The sequence below is a fragment of the Cucurbita pepo genome, chromosome 3, assembly GCF_057944985.1.
Source record: "Cucurbita pepo subsp. pepo isolate OVF chromosome 3, ASM5794498v1, whole genome shotgun sequence".
Lineage (NCBI taxonomy): Eukaryota > Viridiplantae > Streptophyta > Magnoliopsida > Cucurbitales > Cucurbitaceae > Cucurbita > Cucurbita pepo.
This window is the reverse complement of record NC_141800.1, coordinates 773402-798841: the sequence shown is the minus strand read 5'-3', so window position 1 is coordinate 798841 and position 25440 is coordinate 773402. Positions and strand designations below refer to the sequence as shown.

General features: G+C 37.2%; 3 protein-coding genes, 1 non-coding gene and 1 pseudogene across 8 annotated transcripts; 3 read left to right on the top strand and 2 right to left on the bottom strand.

The window, feature by feature from the left end:
* The first annotated feature begins 166 nt into the window (after positions 1 to 166).
* Positions 167 to 1940, top strand: LOC111789826 (small ribosomal subunit protein uS12). The gene is made up of 4 exons (XM_023670528.2): positions 167 to 270; positions 724 to 879; positions 1416 to 1542; positions 1619 to 1940. The coding sequence occupies exons 1-4, from the start codon at positions 266 to 268 to the stop codon at positions 1757 to 1759; spliced, it is 429 nt and encodes a 142-aa protein (XP_023526296.1). The 5' UTR covers positions 167 to 265; the 3' UTR covers positions 1760 to 1940.
* Positions 1941 to 2710: 770 nt separating this feature from the next.
* LOC111789741 (uncharacterized) lies at positions 2711 to 7404 on the top strand. Its single transcript, XR_015420390.1, has 8 exons — positions 2711 to 2964; positions 3335 to 3544; positions 3626 to 3892; positions 4364 to 4398; positions 4842 to 4937; positions 5261 to 5378; positions 5468 to 6051; positions 6313 to 7404. It is a non-coding gene; the product is annotated as an uncharacterized LOC111789741 (transcript).
* A 325-nt stretch (positions 7405 to 7729) lies between these two features.
* LOC111791582 (putative DNA helicase MCM8) lies at positions 7730 to 11073 on the top strand (annotated as a pseudogene). Its single transcript, XR_015420470.1, has 9 exons — positions 7730 to 7859; positions 8073 to 8089; positions 8442 to 8585; positions 8683 to 8793; positions 8883 to 9099; positions 9227 to 9389; positions 9980 to 10199; positions 10287 to 10382; positions 10504 to 11073. The product of XR_015420470.1 is annotated as a putative DNA helicase MCM8 (transcript).
* A 1215-nt stretch (positions 11074 to 12288) lies between these two features.
* On the bottom strand, positions 12289 to 15106 carry HCF152 (Tetratricopeptide repeat (TPR)-like superfamily protein). Its single transcript, XM_023672513.2, has one exon. The coding sequence runs from the start codon at positions 14864 to 14866 to the stop codon at positions 12623 to 12625; it is 2244 nt and encodes a 747-aa protein (XP_023528281.2). The 5' UTR covers positions 14867 to 15106; the 3' UTR covers positions 12289 to 12622.
* A 193-nt stretch (positions 15107 to 15299) lies between these two features.
* On the bottom strand, positions 15300 to 24039 carry LOC111790545 (E3 ubiquitin-protein ligase UPL4). 4 transcript variants are annotated; one of them, XM_023671484.2, is made up of 17 exons: positions 23823 to 24039; positions 22554 to 23222; positions 22297 to 22407; positions 22045 to 22161; positions 21784 to 21942; positions 21479 to 21640; positions 20642 to 20788; positions 20447 to 20568; positions 19222 to 20362; positions 17552 to 18739; positions 17239 to 17469; positions 17056 to 17160; positions 16406 to 16486; positions 16257 to 16325; positions 16015 to 16143; positions 15838 to 15921; positions 15300 to 15735 (listed from the first exon to the last, which is right to left on the bottom strand). In XM_023671484.2, exons 2-17 carry the CDS (start codon positions 23184 to 23186, stop codon positions 15670 to 15672), a joined length of 4545 nt encoding a protein of 1514 aa, XP_023527252.2. In that variant the 5' UTR covers positions 23187 to 23222; positions 23823 to 24039; the 3' UTR covers positions 15300 to 15669. The 4 variants fall into 4 exon arrangements, with proteins under 4 accessions (XP_023527252.2, XP_086978261.1, XP_023527253.2 ...); XM_087122135.1 differs by having other exon boundaries at positions 22554 to 23213; XM_023671485.2 differs by having other exon boundaries at positions 22554 to 23165.
* Positions 24040 to 25440: the final 1401 nt, after the last annotated feature.

Genomic DNA, 25440 nt, shown 5'->3' with positions numbered 1-25440 from the left:
TTAAATGAGTGGAAGCTTATAAACTAAATTTTAGTTTGGAATTTTTGAAAACTCCTAAAAAAATGTTTATAAAATAATTTTGATGCATTGTTTGGGCTCAAAACGATAGAAATTAGCCCAAAATGGTGGGCCGAAATTTCAACCCATCCGGCCCAGGTTCTCCATATATTATCGTTTATTCGTTTCTGGTTTATCCTTGAAGCTTAGTTAGGGTTTTGGTGCTGCTCCTCCATCTACAGTCGAAGAACCAGTTGTCTCTGCAAACATGGGGTAAGATAGTTCATTTGATCGTTTTGTGATTTCTACTTGCTTGGATCGGCTTTGAAAATGATTTACTTTCTTTACTGTCGTTTTTTTTTTTTTCCTACAATCACATCCGTTTTTAGTATGAATACATGGAGTATGGGACTAGAATTGATTTTTGTTACAATGAGTTGGATTACTTTTGGATGTATAACCTATCTTGTATGAATATGGTCGAAGGAGTGAATGATTCTTAGGAGTTTTTGCCATTTTAGTTTTAATTAATACTTGTTAGAATTTCATCTGATTTGCAATTACCAGTAGACTTTTTTTTGACGCGCAAGTATTTGAATTTGTTACGAATTCTATAATGGCGAGTAAAATCTATAGCCATTTGGAAAACTCCTGTCGAAGCGCGGGTTGTGGTTTTGGACCTGGTTTTGATCGATTGATGTTTATTGTTATGACCTAATCCAACAGGAAGACACGAGGTATGGGAGCTGGGCGCAAGCTGAAGTCCCACCGTAGAAGGCAAAGGTGGGCTGACAAATCTTATAAGAAGTCTCACCTTGGCAATGAATGGAAGAAGCCATTTGCCGGATCTTCTCATGCCAAGGGCATTGTGTTGGAAAAGATGTAAGATTTCAAGCATACTTTTTGTTATCTTAAGAATTTTTTCAAAAGGGAGTTGCGAGCATACTCAGAAAATATAATGCATTTCATCTAAGTTGTCCTTTCTCATTCCTTACATTAGTTTTATTGTGTGATTTTGTCATAATAGATTCTATCCAAGCACTTCAGTCAGAGTTACCTGATTGATTTTGATGTTGGGAGCTCCTATTTCTCCCATTTGATAATTAGATGTATTTTATTTATCATAGTCGATTCGACGACCCAACACGACAAGTGACTGTCACCCAACTTGATTTTAATCTTTGTAGTAACATCAGATGTTATTGAGTTCTTAGATGTAGTGTCCCGATTGATATTTTCTGCTGGTTCTCTCTGAGACTCACTGACCTTTTTTTTTCCTTCCATTTATTCTCTTCACTCTAAATATTGGTCAGTTCATTCATACGTAATGTATATTGTTATGTAAACTGCTCTTTGAGTTTTGCTTTGCTATTTTTAAATGTTTGGTACCTAAATGAGCAATGGTAATCTGATTTCAGAGGTATTGAGGCTAAGCAGCCCAATTCTGCCATTAGAAAATGTGCCAGGGTCCAACTCATCAAGAACGGGAAAAAGATTGCTGCATTCGTACCCAACGATGGGTGCCTGAATTATATAGAAGAAAATGTAAGTCTGCACCCTCTCTCCCCCTTAAAAAAAGAGATGAGAAGCTTTGAAACTGATATGACAACTGTGATTGCAGGATGAAGTGTTGATTGCTGGATTTGGTCGTAAAGGACATGCGGTCGGAGATATTCCTGGTGTTCGATTCAAGGTTGTGAAGGTCTCTGGGGTGTCTCTCCTTGCTCTTTTCAAGGAGAAGAAGGAGAAGCCTAGGTCTTAAGTTTGCTTGGTAGAGCTTGTCAGCTTATTTCAGATCTTAATTATTCGTTGTTATGGACTATTATGTAGTTATTGGCTCCCTACTTGCAGTCTGATTTTTGACATCGTTTGGCTTTTTAGAATTCCTTCCATTTTGCTCTGAAATATTAATATATCAACACCCATGTCGAGCTTTAATTGAATCCATTCTGCATTGTCAGGCTACTTTGATTCCCAACATGATAATTGGTGTTCATGTTGGTAGTTTGATTCCCAAGCTAGTGAAGTAACTCTTCTAGGTAGATTTTGATTATTTTGACAGATTTAGATTGGATCAAGGGGAGATTTTGATTAAGCTGTTTTGACAACCAATACGTGTTCTTATCTTTGGGGTCGGGTTGGTGTCTTATTCTTTGTGCTATGCTTGAATTGACTCGAAAAAATATATTTGGGTTGGTGAACATTAAGTCATAAAGTTGGATGTAATAAGGTTTACAGTCGTAAAATCGAACTAACCCAATTATCCTCCTCTCAAATAACCCAATTATCCTCCTCTCAAATAATTATTAAATTTTGAGAACGATATAATTATCTTCTCAAATAATAAATACTTTAAATGTATCAAATACTCGAACCATAATTCAACTTACATCAATTATTTATTCATTGTTAAACTACAAATTAACAATAAGAATTATTAAATTTAAATACTAACCCAATTCCTTTTAATGCTACGAAAATTGAAAACTATAATATATATATTATATTTTGTATAGAGGCCAAGTTTAACGGTAAAGTTGAGTACTATTTGATTGGAATAATATTTATATATGGTTTTTGTATTTTCAAATATTCAAAAGTCTAGGGAGTCGTTCAAATTAAAAGTTTGTGGTGGAATTGTAATAATCCTATAACTAAAGGGCCGTCTTGCAAATTAGAAGTTTCTAATTTTAAACCGCCACTTCCACCGATTTCAAACAAACAAATAAAAATAATCACAACCCTCCTTTTCCCTCTCCAAAACCTCCCGTCCCTCTCCGCCTTCGATTTTCAAAATCGTTCAGGATCATCATCGCTTTGGCGGATCTTCCAGATCGATCTCCATGGACGCCGCAGGCGCTGATCACGATCGGCGTTTTAGCCGTCTCAGCCTCATCGATTTTGCCTCCGAGGACGATTTCCTCCTCTCTTCTCCTTCCTGTGATCTCCACGACGTCAATTCTTTAGGTCTGTTCCGGAAATTGTTCATTTCACCCTCGTTCTGTTTATTGTGTCGCGAATCTTGATTTTTCTGATAATTTTGTGTTTCTGCATTATGTTCTATATATGGAGCTGCTTGTGTTCGATTTCTGTTCTATGGTTTTTTCTTGGTTGTTCGATATTCTCTTTTGCCACTCAAATTCAAGCAGTGGCTTTAGTTCTGTTTTTGGTCGAGAATTTAATTTTCTCTACTTCGTTGCGCGTTGTTCATCTGCGGTACTTTTGCATGGATTTTCTTGGGTTTAAGAACTAGAAGATTTGCTTAATTTTGGGAAACTTGGAAGTTTTGGAGATTTTATTCGACTTTTTTTTTCTCTTTTTTTATGTGGTTTTGTAGACATTACGAAGGAGGACGAGGAACAGGACGATATCAGACAATTAGGGACCGTAGATTCTAGCAGAATAGAGGAGGGAACAGACGCCTTCGAACAGAGAGAGGATGAACCTCAATCACTCCAATCTTCGGAACCGGAAAGGATCAGAAGAAATGGAAAATATAACTTGCGTAAGAGTTTAGCATGGGATAGCGCTTTCTTCACTAGTGCAGGTATTCTTTTATTTGCTTTTGAGATGTGGTTTTAGTTTTGTCCCAATATACCTCTTACAGTTCGAAACTTTTGTATTTCAGGGTTTTTGGATCCTGAGGAGTTAACGAGCATGATTGCACCAGTAGGCAGGATTGAAAAGCGTGCACTACCGAAAATTTCAGAAGATGTTCAGAAATCTTCAGATTCAATTTCTTCGTTGGAAAGTGAAATTATGCCATTGGACAGCATTGAGGGAAATTTATTCGAAGATGTAAGGGCTTCAATTCAGAAATCTAGTAGAATTATTGGGATGGGTAACTCGAGGAGTAAAGCTGAATCCGGGCGAAAGGCAACATGCAAACCGCCATGTGAGTAACTTTGTACCCAAAGATCTTGTTTAATGAAAAAAGTGATTTTTTGCATGATTTAGATAAAATGAGAATCTCGCCCTTTATAACCTAGCTCAAATTTGGTATGGTTACTGCTCGAAGAACCACTTTTCTTTCCGAAGCATGAAGTTACGTGCGTGCTGTATCGAATCGCCACCTTGTATTTGTTAGATAGAAAGATTCATGCGGAAGTGAACAGGAGAAAACAAAACATAAATTTCTTCTCTTTATTCATTCCTCGGCTATTTTCTGACAGCTGAGAGATTATTCTCCTTTTCCCTCCCCCATTGACAATTCAGCTTTTGTATTTTCCCCCCCATTTGTACCTTTTCTTTTTCTACATGCGTATCTGTCTGTTGATTAGTTCTGCAGGAGCATGATTTATGAATTTTTTATATAATAACTTTGTATCTCATCAGAACCGAATCTAACAATACGCATTATTTTCAGCTCCAGGACGGCTTGATCTTACTTCACAAAATAAGGTAAGTTGAACAAATTTTTGCATCCTCTTAGTGTTTCATAGGTGTAAATCTCTTTTTCGTTGATAGAACCTTAAAGCTATTATCCTTTGTTTTTTACACTTCCAAAAGTTTTTTGATTCGTGAATTTTCATAGAAGTTATTTTTTATCCTTGTTATCAAATTTGTTGTCTAGCATTTAACTGAAATTTTGGTTCACTTGTTCTCTGATTTGATATCATTCCTAATATAGGTGGTGACTAAAACACTGCCATGTCATATTTTTGTTAAATGCACTAAAAGGTCTTGTGTTCAAGGGACAAAGAAAACTTTTATTCAAACTTTAGGAATCAAAATAGAACATTTGAAAGTATAAAGATCAATAAGTTTAAAAATACAAAGGTCAAAGTTAGATTTAAACCTTTCTTGTATACTCAAACTCATAATGTAACCGTGTAATATTTCAGATAAAGGATAGGTCTGCTTCCAGAAAGCAAACTCATGGGTTGCAAGGACCGGGTAGAACTATTATGCAAACTTCTTCTCAACCACGCAGTGGACAGGTGAAGCACAAACCTAATTGCCTTATATATATAACCTATATCATTCAAGTGTCTCCTGGTTTCGAAATTTATATCTGGATTTTTTCGGTTAGACTACATTTTACTCCATTAGTATGAAATTAACGTTGAAGTTCATTATGTTTGTTAGCTTTTAGTGAATGATGCCAAGGAAGATAGGGAAGTGTATAACAGTAAAATTTCTGACTATGGATTAGGATTTGCCTGTCTAATAGCTATCACATTTCTTTGTCGAGCATTTTCTACTTATTTGGCCACATTTTTTTGCTGCTTCTGAGGAAAGATTTTTATCCTTAATTTTCTAGCAATTGAAGGCAGTCAGCAGGCTTCCTTCGATCTCAACATCGATAAAGAGGCCTTCCCTTGGTCACAATCTTCCTGCCACTGAAAAGGATGGCACTACCAGTGATGCAGGACGTGCAGGTGATTAGAACTTTTAATTTAGCAAAATATATTCTTTGAAATGGGATGCACAGATCTACATATTCAACCTCTTTTCACGCTAATTGCAGGCAGGCGGGATTCAGTTAGTCTTAGAAGTACTGCTAAGCTTACCCGAATTCCAACTGCAGCTAAGATTCAGCAAAAGACTTCCTCTGACCTTTCTGGAAGTTCATCTGACAAGGTCGGTAACTCTTTCTCCAAAGATGCGAGGAGAAAAACAGAGGGTAAGGCTTCACCTTCCTCTGGCTGTATCCCAAAAATGTCATCACGAGTTGGATCGAAGGTCAAAACTCCTGTTGAGAATTCTCGTCTCTCGTCTTACTTGATATCCCAAACTAAGCATTCTTCAGGAATATCACCTGCTAGTTCTATTAGTGAGTGGTCGACAGAGTCATCATCAAATTCTACTCTTGAACAACGATCAAATAGCACAAGAGCCAGCCTTCACTCAGTTTCGAGCAAAAGAATCTCTATAGACAGTGACGCATCTAATGATGGAGGAAACCATCCTGTTGGACCCAATACTCAGACTACTGGTTTGCGGTCTCAGCCAGTAAAGAAAACTTCTTCGCAGTCTTCTTCACTTCCTCCTACTTCAATGAAGCCTTCGGGCCTTCGATTGCCATCACCTAAAATTGGATACTTTGATGGGGTAAGTTTTGTATTTTTATTATATGAACCAGTATCTTTAGTTGAAAGGTGTTTTTTTTTTTCAAGTCGTTCTGCTAAGCAAGGAAGCTAAAAAATTGTTGTCATAAGCCTTCCCGATGGTGACAGCATAGAGAGCACTCGGTTCCTTCTCATAATCTGCCATGTCATAAACTCTGGAAAACAAACATACCTCTCGTGTTTTTATTTTTCAAAATTCCAGAATTGTGACATTTAAAGACCTTTTTGTGACCGTATTTTGTAGGGGAAAACATCTAGCATGAAATCTAATCTTGCTGTACCTGGTGGCATGACTAAGACTGGAGCTGGAAATGTTAGCACAAATGGAGGCCAAAGTAAGACCAAGCCTTCAAGGGTTCAACCCGCTAGAGTGTTACCCAAGACTGCAACTCGTGCTAATATTCAGCCTAATATGAATTCGAAATCAAATAAACCAATTACAACGAAGATGTCCAAAACGAATGACCAAGAAATCAAGGAGCTTTGTCGTGAAGGACGGAATACCGATTCACACAATTCAGGTTCATGTGCAAAAAGTAATAGGAATTCGGGTGCTTTGAGGGAGGAGATGAGCAAAGAGAATGAATCTTTTGCAGTTATGCAAACAAAATGACAACAGCTAACACCAACAGAGAGCCTAACAACAGCTCACCGAACTTCCAGACCTAATGTTGATGGTATGCTTTTGCCAACTTTATGCTTGCAGTAAGGTAAGTCAGAATCATGAATTTGGGCGGGTTTCGATACTCGAAAGAGTTAATTAACTGTTGATCAGGACTCTCGGCTTGTGAATATCTGATAATGTCCCAAAGGAAGCCTCCCACTTTCTTGTCAAAACTCAAAGGTTCACTGATGCCTCTCACTGCTCATCTAACTTAGGTAACTGAAAATCATTCCATACAGGCCCAAAAGATCTTTTCTCAGCTGCGGCAGCCGCAGATGTGGATCAAGAATTGACTCTGTTGCCATCTTAGCAAGAACACAATACTAATGGCTGTGGCTTGTCCTGGTGTCTGTCTGGTCCAGTGTTTCATGATGTTGGTATTCCAAATCTGGGTTTTCTGGTGAAATGTGAAGGTCGTTGTGCTGCAAGCTGAGCATCTGATACCAATCATATGGGGGCATTGCTGACTTGGTATCGCCGTTGTCGTCGTGTCTGTGTACTCGTGGTGCTTGTGATCTCGGCAGAACAAGAATTTCGAACCTTTCAGAATCCAAAAAGTGGTTGTCATGTTTTACCTTTTTAGTTCATGAATAGTGTTGTAGATGTTCCTCATTTAACCCTTTCCCGTACTCAACATTTCTGGGTTTCAATGAAAACTTTATTGTAGGATTATGGATCCATCTGATTATGTTTTAACCTTTTAGATCGTATTTGAATGTGAAAAGAGAACAATGTAACAATACTATATTAATTATAGATTGACTAAGTCGACAGAGTAAACCCAAGTTTGTAAAAAGTAAATTAAAATTTTAATCCCAAAAAAGTGTAAAAATGACAGAAATGTGTTGAGATAAATGAAATTGTTTTTTGTTTTTTAAGATAAATTATAATTCAAATATATTTTAAAAATAAAACTAAAACGCATCGGGTGGGCCCATGGCCGCCCCAGTCTACATTCCTAAACTAAACCCGCTGCCTTCTATCTTTCCCGCCAAAAATGGACGAATCATACATAGAGAAGACGCGCATGGAGCGGGAGTTTCCCGCGTTGTCTTCACTGTCGAAAATGGATGGCTCAAGCTCATTTTCCTTTTTCTTCTCCCGCAGGTCGACATCTCGCTTCACAGGTGATTCTCTCTCTCGTTTGAGTTTGATTTTTCATTTTTGTTCGTTTTCTTGGGATAAGTTGACGAAATTCTGTGGCGCGGGTTTTAATTGTTCGAGATACGTTCTTGCATCAAGAATTGGATGTAGGTAGCTCCTGCAAGGTCGCTTCCAGCTTGCGCGATTCAGTTGATTTCGCAACATCGATTTCCTATTGAATCTTGAGACTGTTTTAGGGTCAACAGATATCTCGGTACGCTTTTCTTGTGCACTATAACAGAGACTAGAAATGCCTCGTTTCTAGGTTGGAGGAACTGATTTTCATTTGTCTAAGTCAGTAACTGCTGGTAATCAACATCTCCTCCTACTATACTTGAAACGAAGCGTAGTTTGAATTTGGTTCTGGATCCGAGTAGTTAATGTAAATATTGTTAGGTAGATTGGATTCGTTTCATATCCAATATCCATTGCGTTTTCACCTTTATAATGCAAAAACATTTCAATCTGTTGCTTTGCAAAAGTAGCTGACTAATCCTATCGATGCTCCTCTCACTTGTTCTTAGCATCACGTGGAGGAGGGAACTGACGTTCAATTATTTTAACAGGCTATCGGTGATGATCGTGTCATCTTTATTTTGTCTATCGACTTTCAACAGTCCAGGAAGACTTGCGATCAACATGGATTTTACCTAATGCTAAAGGAAAATCCTAAAGTTGTTCTCAAATGTATGAGTGCTGCAATTCAACAGGTAACACAAATTATTGCGAGAATTTCATTCTCTATTTATATACTATAAAATACCTTCAGAGTTTCAGCTCAGGATGCTTAACTCGTCTTTAAAGCAGGTAATGAGGACCAAATGGATGCACAATTTAGAAGACGTCAAATCCTAGTTCGATTGCACAACTATTCAGAATCTATGCTTGCTTTGAAGAACTTGAAGGCGTCATATATTGGTACTTGTTAGCTTCTAAAAAATTTATTATGAAGCCCGAAGTTTACTTTAAGGAAATGATGTAGGCTATATTATTTTGGGACATGACAGACAAGCTTGTATCAGTGCGCGTTATTGTTGTTAAAGTTAGCACTCTCAAGCCTTTCGTGATGCAAATGAACCTTGATTGTGCATAGTGTAAAAGCAATATTGATCGCATCTTTCCTGATGGCAAGGTTTCACCTCCATCATTTGTGAGTTGGATGGGTGTAAAAGAAACATTCACCATTCGAACTACTGCTGAAGCAACCGACTCTCAAAAAATACGGTAACTTCTAAATGCTGAATATGCTCTCAATTCTTTTTTAGTTTTATTAATTACACCTTCTTCTTGAGTGTATTTTCCGTCATTTTCCTTCTACTGTAAATATTAGATTCTTCTTAAATCTTTCCAGGCTGTAAGAACTCACTATATCTGATGACCATGAAGAAGGGGGGGTGCCTCGAACTGTAGAGTGTGAACTGACTGGAGATCTAGCTGATGCAGGCATCCCTGGAGATTTTATGACTGTTACTGAATTATAAGAGTAATTAATAATTACATGGATATTGGAGGAGGTACAATATTTCTACCAAACTTGGTGTATTTTCTATATTTCCCCATGGGTGGTAAAAGTTGACGGGTCAGATGTTTTTCTTTGGCCCATAGGATCTGTTTAAACTTCTCTTGCTTGCAAGTACATACATCAATATCTTATTCATTAGGAATTTCATTATATAAGCAGAAAATAAATTTTGATTCGTACGTTTTTATTTTGTTCAACAGTTTTAGGATGTTGAGTAATGTTCACCTTAATTGATTTTTCTTCTTGAACGGGGAGACCATATTTATGCTATACATTAACAATTCCGTAAATTTTTCGTCATTTCACTTTCAAATTTCAATGATTGAAATCAGACACCAAGACCTGTGCAAAAACAAAATAAAGTAACTAAAACAATCACGCACCAACAAGTAGTTCGATGACTCTCACTGTCTGATAATATCAATTCATAGGGCTAAAAATAGTTTAACTTATTTGCTGCGTTATGAAATCAATTAATTTTTTTTAATTACACTATAACACTTGTACCAGGTGTTTATGTTGTGGGTTTCTAATTACCATTCCTTACTAGTACAGATTGAGCAACTTTTCATATATTTTCAGGCAACTATTTGTATCTGGCGGCTGTTTCAATAAAAAATTCCAAGTCACAGTCTATACACCTGAGGAGTTGCAACATTCTAACTCTAATGCAAGAGAAACCGAGTTGCTTGATTTTTTCTCATTCTCCCAAGAGATTGCTCTGGGGAATGTGGTTCGGATGTCTTCTGTCATATACTTCAATCCTTATGTTCATCCATCTATGGACATGAACTTGTTAAAGGTAACATTTTATACAAATTCAGAATTGCTGATTGTCAACATTTTCTTTGGCTAACTATATTTTGTGGATCAACTTAAATCTGAAAAGCGGGAGTAACACTAGTAATATTTGGTGGTGTACGAAAGCATTCAAAAGACCAGAATAAAGTCCCTGTTAGAGAGGTTATTCATGTCATAGATGTTGGTATGCTTCTATGTCATCCTTTCCCATGCTCACTTCTGGATTTTGAACAATTATCTTGAAAAGAATGCTGTGTGATCAATGAACAGACATTATAGATAACTTTTCATTGTCAATTTCTTAGGTTATCCTGGACTTGGCAAAAATCAACTACGGCAAGCGACTGCAGCTGTCTCTCCACATGGTATTTATTTTTGTGGTAATGCAGCAACCAAGGCCGGGCCTAACTGTAGCTGTTGTGAGGGATTCCAGGAAAGATGACCATGCTTTTGAGTCCGGTATTTGTCTTTTCTTAAGCACTAAGACGACATTTCCTATATTTGAAATCCAGGAATAAGTTCTTATAATGGTCGTGATTCTCTGCTTTTTTAATCGTGGAAACAAAATATTGTGGCTGCTTGATGATTTTGGAAGTCATTCATAGCCTTTTATCTTTTGTTCCTTAACGCGCTAGTACTGTATAAATCCTTACATTCGGAGCCCGGGAAATGCTTATTCTGAGCAATAGCACAAGTCTTTCGGGCTTATTGCATACATAGATTTCACAAGTTGGTAAAAGTTGAACGACATTGGATCTAATCTTTCAATGTTTTACAATAACAGAGTGTAGTTGATTGAAGAGCCTTTTATATGAATGCTCATCTGATGCTTAAAAAGTGATGATAATTTACTTTTTCCAAAATCACTATGGTACTTGCAGATGTTGGATGATGCTGTAAAGATGAATTTGAAAAAATGTCTGCAGAACATCAGGTGTTGTGGCTCGAAACCCGAATTTCACTTGAAGGATGTAGCCAAATTTTAATTTCTATAACTCATACTCGTCTTTATATATTAGGCTTGTTTATTACTCACTTTTAGTTTTGTTTTTCACACTGTCATCGTCATCATTTTTAGATTTTATTTATTTATTTATTTTATTTTTTTGTTGTCAATTTTCAAAATGAAAAATGGGAAAAAATTAAAATCTTCTTTTCATAGTTTCTAATATTCGTTAGAATTTCCATTTTTTAGATTTTTTTTGGAAGAATAAAAATCTAATTATGAAACAAAGGTTGTTGGCAAGCTTAATTTTTAATAACCGAATTGTGGTCGTATCACACGGATTCCATGAGAAAATTACAAACTTCACCTTGCACGAGTTTTTAAGTGCTAATTTCGTATGTATTATTAACTTTGCAGGATGTGGTAGAAATAATGAAGGAATCCCTTTATGACAAGTATGCAGATGAACATGGCGTCCTGGATTTTGGTCGAAGTGGGGGAAATGAGTCAACAGAAAGAAGCCAAGTGATTTATGAGTGCACTCACAAACAATCAGAGTTGCAGCATAAAGACGGTTTTTCCTATCGCATTCGGCTCTAAGCTAACCACATATGCTATTGCCTGCAGGAAATATATAGCTTGGCAGATAGAATTGGTCGAGTAGCTGACATCGTTACCTTAATAGAAAATCTTGATAGTGTTTGATATCTGTTTTATAAGGGGCCAAAGACATACCAGGTTTAGTGCACAATCCTCTTAGCAAGCATAAAACCAATTAAAAAACAAAACTATGCATCAACAGATCATTATCAATCTTTGCACTAACCCATTCATGTTTTAAACAGGTGCTGTTCTCATCGTACACCAGTCAATCAGCAAGGCCAGGAGGATAAAACCGGGCGATATTGAGAGGTCATACTTTCTTTACTCTATTTTTTCTCCCGCAATGTCTCCAGGCTACAGATGCCTCTTCCACAATACCAAGCACGTATTATTTATTAGTTGATGCTGAAATAATTGCATAGTATATTCCAATGAATGAAATATTTAAACGGTACATAAAGGATGCTGTTCTGCTGGATAATATCCATATTATCTTTGCAGTTCACGCATTGTTTTTCATGTTTCAAGAAGCCCCTTTAGATAAATTGTGAATTCAAATATAGGTCATATATTCAAATTAGGATGGTCACAGAGCTTTCCATAAGTTGGAATGCACATGAACTAGTTCAGGCTGTAGACACGCACTGCCACATAAATACATACATAATAAGCACTTTGTTTCATTAGCATTATGCAGTCCAATATATTATCTTCCCTCAGAAAACTTTTACAAAATCAAATATGCACTATAAATATTTCTACTTTTTCGTATTTTCTTTTTCTATTGGAATCCTTGACAATATACTACAGTGACATACCGAATGGTTGAGGTAGAGGACCAATGAGAAATGAGTTGGAACGATCCGAAGCCAGGCTTAATAATCACGATCTAAAGGCTCCAATCTCCACTCACTCCCATAATAAGAATTGGGCAAACCCAACCAAAACTTGAAAGCCTCAGCTGCTCTCTTCTTCTCAATCCTTCTATCCTGTCTGGCCTTTGATGCATGTTTACTAGTAAACATCCTAGAATGCATTTCCACGTAAATTCTACTGTACTTAGTCTTGTTGGGTGGAATCCCATACTCTTCCATACAGGCCACGATTTCTAGAGCCTTCCTAAAGAAAGCAGCCCGGACACATATATCGGCTAGAGTATCCAATAGCCCTTCATCAGGTTTCAAGGGAGGGGGAGATGAAGAATCAGACTTATGTCCTCTATTCACTGAACATCTCTCCTTTACTTCATTCCATAGCAGAAGGGCTTCACCTGGTTTTCTAGCTAAAGAAATTCCATTGGCGAGACTGCCATATGTTGAAACATCAGGGAAAAATCCATTCTCTTTCATTTTCTGGACTAATTGTTTTGCTTCTTCTATCAATCCTAGTCTACAATACCCTTCAATCAACATATTCCAGGCTACTATATCAGCTTTCACTCTAGGATCATTCAACATTTCATCGAACACTTTCCTCGCTAGCTTTGGTTGACCCGACTGAGCAAAAGCTTTCATCAGAGTGGTATAACTAACCTTGGTGGGTGCTATTCCTTTCGATCGCATCTCATTAAAGAACCCAAGAGCTCCTGCACTATCATCGACCAGTATGCATCCATCAATCAAGATGTTATAAGAAACCACATCAGGTTCAATGCCTGCCCCATTGACCATCTCCTTAAGCAGCTCCCTGGCCTTGTCCATCTGAAGCAACCTGCAATAACCCTTTAGGAGAATATTGTAGGTAATTCTATTAGCAGGACACCCAATTCTTGTCATTTCAGCGAGCACTTGACGTGCTCGGTCCATCGACCCTGCCTTTACCAGAGCTGAAACTACAGTCGTATATGATACATGATCAGGATGACTGGATTGATCACCCTGATTGCGCATTGCCTCGAGCATGCGTATTGTATCAGCTACTCGACCCTCATTCATATATCCTTTCATCAGAGTCGTATAAATTCTCGAGTTAGGAGAATAGGCTTTTGGCAACAACGGTGGCTCTGAATCACTATCTTCATTCAAATTAGGAAGCAACTTCTTGAATATCTCATCTTCATCTTCATCTTCATATTCATTCAAATCTTCCGCATCTTCGATCTCCTTCAAATTACCATCCCTGAGAATCCTGCAAATATCTCTTTTCCCTTCCCTCATTGCTTGAACTACCTTCTCAGCGGTTTCCAAATCTCCAAACCCTACATAAGCCGCCACAACCGAATGCAAAGTCGTCATACACATTGGAATATCCTTTGCAAGGATCATCTCCAACACATACACAATAAGATCCTTCCTATTGGCTCTCGCACAGAGCTTGATCATGACATTGTAAGTCAAAACATCAGGCTCAGCACCAAATTCTCCCATTTCCTCGAACAATTGCAGAAACTTCTCATAGGCACCCATGTTGGCGCAGGCATTGAGAACGCCGTTAAAGGCCGCTGTGTCCGGCCGCGAGTCAGCTGTTATTGCCGGATCTGCAAACCGGCGGAGGCGCTGAGTCACTGAACTGAATAGCTTGATTGCTTCTGCAGGTCCACCGTCTGGTGAAGCGGCAAGGCGGCTGACGACGGCGCTCCACGCTTTTACGTGGGGAAGGTAACCCGAACGAAGCATGGACTTAATGACAGAACTGGCGTAAGGAGTGTGTCCAGCCTTGGCGGCGGCAACGGCAAGGAGGCCGAGGGAATTGGCGTCGAGACGATGGAGCTGGTTGTCATGGCGGAGGCGCGTGAGGATGGACTGAGCTCGAGTGAGGCTCGAAGGGGTATTTTGGTAAGACAATTGAGAAACTAAACGGCTGAGACAAGTAGGGCTGGGTAGATTAGTACATTGGGTATACGTTATCCAGGCCTCATCCGTTTTCCTCTGGCGTAGCTGTGATAAGAGTCTCTGTTCTAAGGAACTGGAAGACGAATCGGATAGGAGAGAGAGGTCAGTGAAACTAGTTTGACGGGCGGTGCTGTGCACCAGGAAGGGGCGGACAGCGGCAGCGGCAGCGGCAGCGGCAGCGGCAGCGGCGGTGTCAGCAGTGGAAGTGGTGGTGGAGAGTGGTGGAGAGGGCCGAAGGGGAAAGGTTAAAGGGAGGTGCAAGTTAAGATTGGCAGTGAAGATGAGCATGGGGACGGTTGTGGCGGAGGAAAAGGCGGCGACGGCGGCAGTGATTCATGGCTGCTCCATGAATGGAATAGAAGGGAAGAGATGAAGGAGGGAGGATTTATCTGAAAAGTGGGGGGAAAATGGGGTTTTAGAGAAGGAGATAATGAGAGTGAGGACACGAGTCCAGGTCTGTTGGGTGGAATATGGACACACTACGTTGAGCGCGTGGTGTCCTCATGTCCCTACTTCAGGAAGATATTATTTTCAAACTTCTTTTTTCACAATAATTTTTCAAATAAATATCTATTTCAAGATATCATCCTCACTCTTTTGAATAAAATCAAAACTCATTTCTAAACATACATTTAATCATCATTCAAAATCAATTTTGACTATACACAAATTACAGATAAAGAAATCATTTTGAATAAAATCACTCCTAACCATGCTTGGCTTGGTCAGAAAATTGAATAGATTAACGTCAAAGCCACACAGTTGCTATGCACAATAAATGAAAAGTAGAAAAGAGTTAGTGGTCTATAAGGAAATATTTACAGTGCCAGCATGGGTTAAAAAGTAAAACGGGAGACCATGCCAATAATAAATCTAAAACCCTGCATTTCCTGTACAGCCTTATTCTACCCTATGTACACAAGATTTATGTACGTTGGAACTTGCCCACCAGAACCAGATGAAGAAACCTCCTCTTGTCCACACCACAATCTGGCTGCCATTCTTCATCCATTTTCACCTTATCTACACAGCTGCCTTTGTTATTCTGATAATTACCAATTTCACTTTCTACGGACGGTAGAAATTTGAAGCTACGAAAGATGAAACGAGCCTTGTCCTTCTGTTATGGCATATAACAGCTTCTCTTTCATTATCTCCTGAACAGTAAACAGATAGAGACCAAATTTGGAGTCACCATTTTTGTTGTAATGGAAAGAAAACCAATTGTTTTTATAAGAAAGGTTAGAAAAGTCCTTCACCTTCGAAGAGTAAGGAGGCAACTTGAGATAGTTTGCACAGGTCATCACGCTAGGTAAGTCGGAATCGACCATATTGCTAGAGTGCTGCATAAAAAATATCCCAAAAAGGAAATATGAGTAAAAAAAAATGCTAAATTGAATGAAATATTTGAAGAGAATTTGTTGATAATAAAAGACCTTTCGGACAATTGTCAACTTTGGATTGAGAGATGCAAAGCCTCCGGAAGGAAGCCTTGGCGCCCCAGTCACGAACTGTAGAAATGCCCGTTGCTGTTCATTGTCAAAGTCTTGGATGATTTCAAGCAGCTGAAATTAAAAATAAAAAAATAAAAAAATAAAAAAAAATGGTAAGAATCTTGGCAACTAATAATATGCATATTTGAACCAAGAAATAGCTAGGATTCACTTTAGAAACTAACATTAATAATGGAGGGGCTACTGGCCGTATATCCGTGGTCAAACTTTATATTGTCAAGGAGATCACTCAACTGCACCAAATGATGACAAAGATCCAAGTTAATGGATAATAACTTCAAGATTAAATGAGACAGTTAGCTGATATACGTACGGCCCAAGAGTCCTGTTCTCCGCATATTAAACGCTCTAGTTCTTCTGCAGTAAAAACTTGAAGGTGTTCTATGGGAAAAACCTGAGTGTTGACAGTAAGAAAAGAAGTACTCTGGTTATCAGTTAAGAGCACGAAGGTACCGATAGATGCCCGAGGGGAAATAAAAGAAGTGTATTTTTATATGGTAATCACTAAATTTTCTTTAAACCAACTAAATTGTCGAGTGTCTTCTCTTTTAAGGACGGGAACGCTCGTGACATTTCATTGAAAGGTTTCTTGCATCTTAACATTGCAGTTCATCCGTTCCTTATATGGAGCCTATATCATGATTTATACTCCCGATGTAGCACTGGTGCGAACACATTCGGGAGCTTCCAACCATGGATTCCTAGTTCTACCCTTAAAATTTGAATGAGATAATAGAAATACAACTGCACTTAAGTAAACGTAATCCTGTATCACGTCTAGAAATTAAAGCAGTTAATAATTATTTCACTGTAGGCATCGATGAAATAAAGAAGCTATATCTGAACCCTAAACAGAATTCCATAAATTTCAACCTATATATCATAAACTACATTCCCAAGATTACGGGCAAAATGAACATGGGAAGTATAATCTTCTGTAAGAGAGGCCACAGTGAATCTGACCTGATTAAATCCAGATTTAAATGCTTCTATTTGTGTCGAAATTCCAGAATATAAGGTAGCATCTGCAACAAGAGAGACATAATCCTCCAAATTTTTTGTATTTACCTGGGGAAATGGTCAAAGTGTATTTTGTGAGTATCCGTACAAAAGGATAAAACCATACACAGTGAAAATTGGCATTACCATTGAATTATCTTGAGAAGAAGTCAAGCGACAATCTGGATAACCAGGAAGAGTAAAATCAAGGCAAAGATCCTCAATATTGGTATCGTGATAACAAAATTCAAGTTTGGACGATGAGTTGTCTTCACAAACAGATTCCAATAATTTACTTCTGTTGACCAAAGCTTGAAACTCTAGCAGAACGGTTCCGAGCTCTGGATCAAATGATTGGATATCATATATACTCACCTCCTACAAGAATAAACAAGAAATCAAATAATGGAAGACAAAAAAAGACGAGAGGAATGCACTTGAAAGAATTTCATGCAGGTACCTGCCCAAGTATTAGTTTATAGAAGGCTTTGGAGAAGTAGATATCCATAACCCTACCATCCTGAATGGCCTTTGCCACTATTTGTCCCATAAGTGTGAACTTTTTAATTACTTCAGAAAATTGTAGCTCGCCGATATCAACAGTTGATAGCCATGGACGGGGGAAAAGTCCAAATGGAGATTCTATAGTTTCTCTACCCTCAATGTTAAGACTCTTTCCAGGTATAAATGCATCATGATCCCCTCTCCACATTCCAAGGCCATACTTCTGAAATTCTTGACTGACAAGAGTATAGAATTCTAATGTTGGACCAAGCCCAGTGCCAACTTCTTCATCATATTCCACCTCTAGGAGTACTTTCTGATGTGCATACTGATCCATCATTTTGGCAGCAGAAAGTAGAATTTTGTCGCGGAGTACTAATGCCTTCTTACGAGGCAAGCCACCAGAACTTGATCGTACGCCATTTGAGGTTCCCAAGTCACTGTATGATCTTACATATGGCTGTTGTGGCATGCCAAATACTACTATGCGAAAGTACTTGCGCCTTGCCTCAAAACTAAATAAGAAAGGGCATGAATCCATAAGTTCCTTGCACCATAAAGGCATGCCACCGATAGAAACAGCAGAAAAGTCCCTCATCTGCTGTTCAAGTTTTTCAGTCAGTTTGCTGTTTACAAATTCATTCTGCGACACTGAAGGAACTGACAGCTTTATATTGTCCAAGGTACTAATTCTCCCTTCAGAAAAAGCACGTATTCTTTCATGTGACATAATGTGAAATGCCATTCTGTTCATACCCTCTATGATCCTTAGAAGAAATAAAACATCATAAACAGGACTTTCTTTTGCCAAGTCAGAAGGCAGATCACAATCTAGAATGCCACAGAAAAATGAAGAGAAATGCAACGTTGCACCTTTGTCGGATGCAGAAAAGAATTGGTTACAACTGTTGTCCTCCACCTCTCCAGCACGTTTATACATTATTGTATATACTTGGCTCCATACTTTCGTGCCAGATATTGCTTCATTTTCTTTGATGTGTTGCTGGAGAATTGTCTGGTAAAGTGTCAAGGTGGGCTCCAGCTGCTTTCCCTCAAGGTAAAGTAACAATTTGGGCTTCGTGCCTTTCTTACTGGAAGATGCAGAACCCTGTGATTTCTCATCAGTGCTGACTTCTACAGATACCTGATCCAAAACAAGGTTAAGATAAATTTATGAGTGCACAGAATATGATCAATGCTTCAATCATGGATTAAGCAGGCACTCAAAGAGACAATATAAGAAACATAAGCCAACCAATTACACGAGAATATTCTGCATGAAACCATAATATTTATCCTAATTTACTTGGAAGGAGAAAAATGCATCAGCTGAACCCAAAACAATGAAATGAAATTTGCAATGGATGAGTCTGCAAATTCTAGAACTGATCCATCTTATAACACGGTTTCATGTATATGCTTATAAAAATGATCAACTTACAGCATAAGTTTCATATGATTGTATTCCTTCACTTAAAATAATTAAACTCAAACCAAATGGATTTAGTTATGTTGGCCTTATTTGCCTGAATTATAATCACCCCTACTTCAAGTATCATACAATTTAAGAGAAGTTTATCGTTTTCTCAACATTACAAATATTTCAAAAAGAAAACAGGAAGGGACCTCAATTTCAGGCAAATCTGAAGACTTGCTGTTAGACCCCACTAGTTCTGGGTTAACACCAAAGTAAGAACATACATTTGAGAGTAGTTTAACTTGATGCTCCCTCAGGCTATCGGCTTCAGAGGACTGCTCAGCTTTTTTTCTGCTAACTTTGGGCCATAGAAATCCTTCAATGGCATTCAAAGAAGAAAAGGGGTCAACAGTCAGGATATCCCCAGTAATGTCACAGAGATCTGTTTCCCCATCTCCTCTCACAAACCGAACTTTCACACAAGGATGTGGTATGCACCGACCGTTTGGAACTGTAGCAAAATAGTTCCTATGTTTGAATCCCTGGCTAGAAATAACAGGAAAGTTTTCTAAAGAAGAAAGTGAGATCTGTAATTTCCTTAACAGTACCCTAACTGGCAAGTTTACAGATGGGTGATCTGAACTAGAAAATAGTAGCCTTGCAAAAGCCTCAAATCTTCTTTCCATAATTGAAAATTGTCTAGATATAGTTTGTGGTTCTCCCTTTTTCCTCAGATACTGACCATTAGTTAGGTAATTTATAAATGACTTGACAATTCCACTTTCAATAAATTCAAAGGTGGATATTGGCTCGCCACACTTCAGCTTTGACATAATCTCAGCCAATAAGGCATAAAAATTTTCTTCATCCTGCGCTGGAGTGTCCTTGATTAGGGACAAGTTCAGTAGATCATCTAGGGCCCCAGAAAAAGTAAGAAGATTTTGAAGAATATCACTCACTCCTTTATCAGTGTCGCACAACTCGTCAGTAAAATAATTGTTTCTTATATGATTTGCAAGACTATAGACTGAATCATCGTCAAGCTTGCAGCTGCCTGTTTCTGCCACCGAGGAGAAACAACCACTCGAAAAGGCATAACATAAGCATCTCCCATTTTCTCTTGTAGACTTTTGACATGAACCAAATGATGGGTGGACACCAGCAAACACTGGGAAAATCAACTGCTTATACTTCTCTGGGGTTATCAGTGCATCAATTGCAAAATAGACACCCTCCTTGACAAATGATTTCAAAAATATACTAGAGAGCTTTTGCAGGATAATCTCAGTGATTTTTAAAGCTAACATCAGCACATGGTGGTCTTTTCGAGTAAACACTCCAACCAGGAAACTGACAAATCAGACAGAAAAGATCATTAGACTTTCTGAAAACAATTTGAAAATGCCATAAAAAGGAATATCAGGCATCATTCACCTAGAAATGTTGGCATTCTGAAGCAACTCAACAAGCATGTCAGATTCACCCAGACAGATAAACTTATAGATAATAGTTAGGCAGCCGCAACAAACATACAATTTTGCACCAGAACTAACCACCTGCAGCGAAAATGTGATGTTATAGAAGATGGGAAGGGCTATAGCTTTTTTATTAGCTTATAATAATAGCCACCTGAACTAGCAAAGGAAGTATATCCAAGCCAAACTTCTGCAGTTGCTTGGGATTACTGGCTAGAAACGACACTTTTTCAGACAATTGTTCTGCCTTTGCATCTTCAGTAGGGAGAAGCTCATTAAGCAATTTGAGGACTTCACATACCTGGACAAAAAACCAATCACAATACATCCCCAAGAATTTTAAAATTATCGCAAAAGCAGACCCTACAAACCTGGAGGGGAAAACAAGTGTAGAAAGACTTTGAAACTCTAGATCCAGTTTAGGTCAATTATGAGCTATTGAACTATAACTTCTTTTGAGAAGGAAACTACGGGAATTTTATTGATAAATGAAATGAGAAAAGGAGTATAAAACACTCCTAAACTATAAGAGGGGAATTACAAGAAATCTCGTCAATTCATAATTAAAAAAGATAAACTGAAAACTTTAAAAGGACTGTTACATTTATAGAAAGCATTAAAAAGGAGCAAAATATTAAAATAGCGGTTCTCCTAGCTCAGGCTACCAAGTGAAAGTAAGGTAAAGTGGAGGCTAGGAGGTGGAGATGATATATACTTAACAGAGCATCTTGGTTTTTTAGCTTTATATTGCACGACATTAATATATCAAGTCGAATCCATGGCTTGAGATTTGGACGAAAACTTTTAGATAACTGTGGTTATCAATTAATATTCTGCAACACTTAAAAAAAGGATTTCTATGATTGTAAGTGCTTTTTTCATATTCTCCCTCCGTAAGTTCACTATAATTTTTTGTTTTAAAAGAGAACTGTCATACCACAGTCAGTCTTCCCGTAGTTTCAAAAAACAGTACATGTTAAAAGTCTAATACCTGGTTGCGTTGCCCATCAACTACAGCACATGAAGACATCCCATGCGAGAGGTTGTAAACAGATAATATTTCCTTCAAAGTGTTGCTAATGTCTAGCTCATAAAGAGTTTTGAAAGCAACAATGGATCCTGAAGATAGTTTGACAAGTATACCAAGCAAATCCTGCGACGAAAATTTATGGTCATTTCACCATTCTTCCCTAAAGATGATAGTAGAGGCAAAGGGGAGAAGTTCATCCGTATTTTACTAAAATAAAAATATATAAAATATTAAACCATTGGTTCCTTCTTGTATGATTCTCTTACATTGTAAATGGTCTGGGACAAAGAAGTTCGGCTATTCAAGTTTATAAGGCGAATGACTTGTTGAATCAGTCCATGCTGACAGAGCCCATCCAAAATCTCGCAGGATTGATGTGCACACTCAGCTATTTTGATCATGCATCGAGCCACATTCTCTACCAGCTGAAATGTGACAATATAGCAAGGAGAAGATTTATAATTTAAAAAAATAAAAATAAATTTAAAATAAAGCAACATGAAGCATTCAATTTCAGTTATTCAAACCTCCCCATCATCATGCTGAAAAAGATTGCATAGAATAGGAACAGCCTCAATTAAAGTTTGTGGACACTCGGAAGGAAGTTTTTTGCAGATATTCACCACTGTGCGAAGAGCCGTCCTCTGATCCAAACCAGATTTACACATTAAAATTTTCAATTTTCTGATCATGGGGTTTCGCAGGAACAAAATAATAGGAACATGAGCTCCACCAAGCTGTCAAGATTGATTTAACAAAAAGAAGGGAAAATGACTTACTTGTATGCTACTAGAAAAAAAATCGATAAAAGTTAACACAGCCATAACTGCACCACCCTCTAAGCATGCAACTGGGTGTTCCTGTGATATTCTTTCCAATGCTTGCAGACACTACATTAAAACAGAAACTCCTTCAAATTATAGCAACAGTATTCAGGATTCAGTATTCAACGATGAGCTGTCGATTATAATATCTTGAAGAATATAATTTGATAAATGAACTAACAAGAACAATCAAGATAGCATGATGATATCACCTGTTCAGCAACATCCAAGTACACAATAACTCCTAGCCTCTGACAGAGGGCAGGAACTCCGCCATGGCGAACAATAAAACTAGATGCTCTGGGGTATGCATCGCATAAATAAGTTAAAGCCCTTAAAGCCAATAGCACTATCTCTGAGTTGCTATCAAGTTTGACCAGATTGACAAGAATTATAGATAACGAATCTGATGTCGTGCTCGATAGTGAACTTTCCATGCAGAATGATAAAACCTCACATAGATCCGTCAGCAGTAGTATTTGGGCAGATGTATCAGATTCTTCGCCCAAACTTGATAAAATCCTTTTAAATCGTTCGTGATCACTAGATGATCTTTGCCTCTGACAATTACGAAGATCACTATGTTTTTGTTCTGCATCATCTGAATCACAAGACCCGTAGGCTGAATCCTTATCATGTTCTCCCTCTGAACGACTGGAAGCAGAAGCAGACGATGAAGTGTCCATGTCATTCTCATGGATGCCAGGACTTGAATTAGTCGATGTCACGTGCATTTGCACAGATGAATTAGATGAGCTTGGTCTGAATTCCAATGAACTGCATGTCCGTTTATCAGCAGGTAATCTGTCCACCATTTCTGCACGCTTTTGGCCACGATTTCCCATTTATCATTTATTGGCTCTAATAGAGACCTAAACCTCCTATATAATTAAGAGATCCAACATCGCATAAGATTGACAAAGTTATTATGCTTCAATAATTTGCATATTATTAATGATCAGAACCAAACTATGCAGGAAGACAAAACTTAAATAAAAGACGCGATAACAAATGATATTTGGCTCAACACTAACAATTTCACTTCAATAGATCGAAAAGCTCTCGGAAGTGATCATTCCAATCCAGAATCCACAGAATAATCAGATAGAAATTGGAACATTCGATTGAGAATTGTCTACCTCAAACCTTAAGAGCTAAATATGAAATAAATTATGTACGCCTTAAATTTGAACCAAAAAAAAAAAAAAAAAAAAAAAAATTCTACTGCTTCAAGACTAACACAGGACCGGAAACCACCACGGATTAAGCCACCATTGACAAGTAAATTTTATATCATATATGCTTAACAATCTCCAACACATAACTAAGTTTCTCCAGTAAGCTCGAAACTAGTCCCCTTCTAACAGCCAAAATTAGACGAAAGCCGAAGCAAATACGATGAAGAACGATATCAAAAATTACGAATGTAAACACGGATTTACGATCAGACGAGAAGAAAATTATCTGATATTTCTTAGTACCTTAGCGCTGCAAACCGAAGACTCGCGAAATTCCGAAAGCACGATGAAAAATTACGAGAGTTTTCTCAAGGAAAAAACTTCACCATACACGCCGGAACGCAACTCCCACGGCTGATGCTTTTATCGTGATCGAAATTGTAAAGTTCTCTTCGGCGAGGATGATGAAAAAACAGAGAAAACGCTAGAGCTCAAAAGATATATATGAAAGACTGAAAAACTGAATTTGTTTGATCAATATATATTTTATTATTTGTTTCCTTTTTCATTATTCTCATCCTATTATTAGTTTAAATTATAATTTAGTTTTTAATCTATAAGATACTCCATATCAATATTTCTTTTTAAATAATATATTATCTTTAAAAAAAATGTTAAACCAAATCTTTTTAAAAGGTAAATTCAAATATTTATATGAAATGAAAGGGTTAATGTGGGTTTTTAATTAAAATAGAATTTAAAAAATAAATTAAAATAGTGTCACGTGATCAAATCTTACCCTAAATTAGTTCGAGTATATATGGTTAAAAATGAGATAACAATTTTGTAGGGAGTAAAATTGTATAACTATATAACTATTAATTAGAGTGTATATTCCTTAAATGAATAATAACCTATGGATCCTACTTGTCAACAACTGATTCGACCAATCTATAAATGATCGAGTAAGGTTAGAACTAATTAATATATTTAAAATACGAACTAAGTGGGCCATCTTGACGATTTTGATGTGGAATGTATTTTACTATTTTTTTCACTCCATCCTAACTATTGAGTAGATGATTAATTTTAAGTAAGGCATCGTCACTTAAGAAGAGTATGTCATATTGATTGTTGAGAAAATTATTCAATGAAGAAAGTAAATTAGTAGGCTTCATCTAATTTATTGTAGACATAATGGTATAAATTCAATTAAAAAAACATAATTTTTTGTTTTTTTTTTTTTTTTTAACATCAAAATAGAACATAGACTTAAAAAATTGGAGAAAACCATTAACTAAGAAAGAGTGTTGTTCTTATCAGGGCCGAGTCGGAGCAACTCGGCCTCTAGCATAGACTTAAAAAATTAGAGAAGACCAAGGAGTGTTGTGCTTCGTAGAGGGCTGAGTCAGAGCAACTCCGCTAGTTGAGTTTGTGCTTGTTTACTTCTCAAACTAACCACCTTTTCTTTTAGTGGTTCTTCCCATCCATAAATTAAAAATATTTGTACGTTGATGAACTGATGTTTACCGAAAACATTCATTGAAATCGTGTGATATGTATAGTATTAATTTATTTTATACTATCTCTTACTTTGTGTATTTCATTTTAAAATATCAAAGAATTATTTAAATATATTCTATTTATTTAATTAGAATTTATCTTTTCTATTTTTTAAATTTGATATTTACCTACCAAAAAAATAAAAAGTACTCAACTCAAGCGAGTTAAAAATAAAAAACTCAAGCGAGTTAAAAATAAAAAAATTAATGAAATATAATTTATTTTATAAAAAGGTTGAAATTACAAAAAAAATATATATATATATATAGGATTATTATTATTATTATTTGCCCTCTCAATTGTAGTCTTTCTTAAATAAGAAAACATTGTTTTCCATTTCTTTATTTTATTTTTTATT

Bases quoted from the DNA above. Each gene is read 5' to 3' on its own strand.
- LOC111789826 (XM_023670528.2), top strand. The intron at 880-1,415 runs GTAAGATTTCAA...ATCTGATTTCAG, and splicing joins GGCATTGTGTTGGAAAAGAT to AGGTATTGAGGCTAAGCAGC. The intron at 1,543-1,618 runs GTAAGTCTGCAC...CTGTGATTGCAG, and splicing joins TGAATTATATAGAAGAAAAT to GATGAAGTGTTGATTGCTGG.
- LOC111790545 (XM_023671484.2), bottom strand. From the start codon at position 23,186: ATGGGAAATCGTGGCCAAAAGCGTGCAGAAATGGTGGACAGATTACCT. The intron at 22,408-22,553 runs GTGATATCATCA...GTTTTAATGTAG, and splicing joins ACTTGGATGTTGCTGAACAG to TGTCTGCAAGCATTGGAAAG. The intron at 17,470-17,551 runs GTACCTGCATGA...TTATTCTTGTAG, and splicing joins ATAAACTAATACTTGGGCAG to GAGGTGAGTATATATGATAT.
- HCF152 (XM_023672513.2), bottom strand. From the start codon at position 14,866: ATGCTCATCTTCACTGCCAATCTTAACTTGCACCTCCCTTTAACCTTT.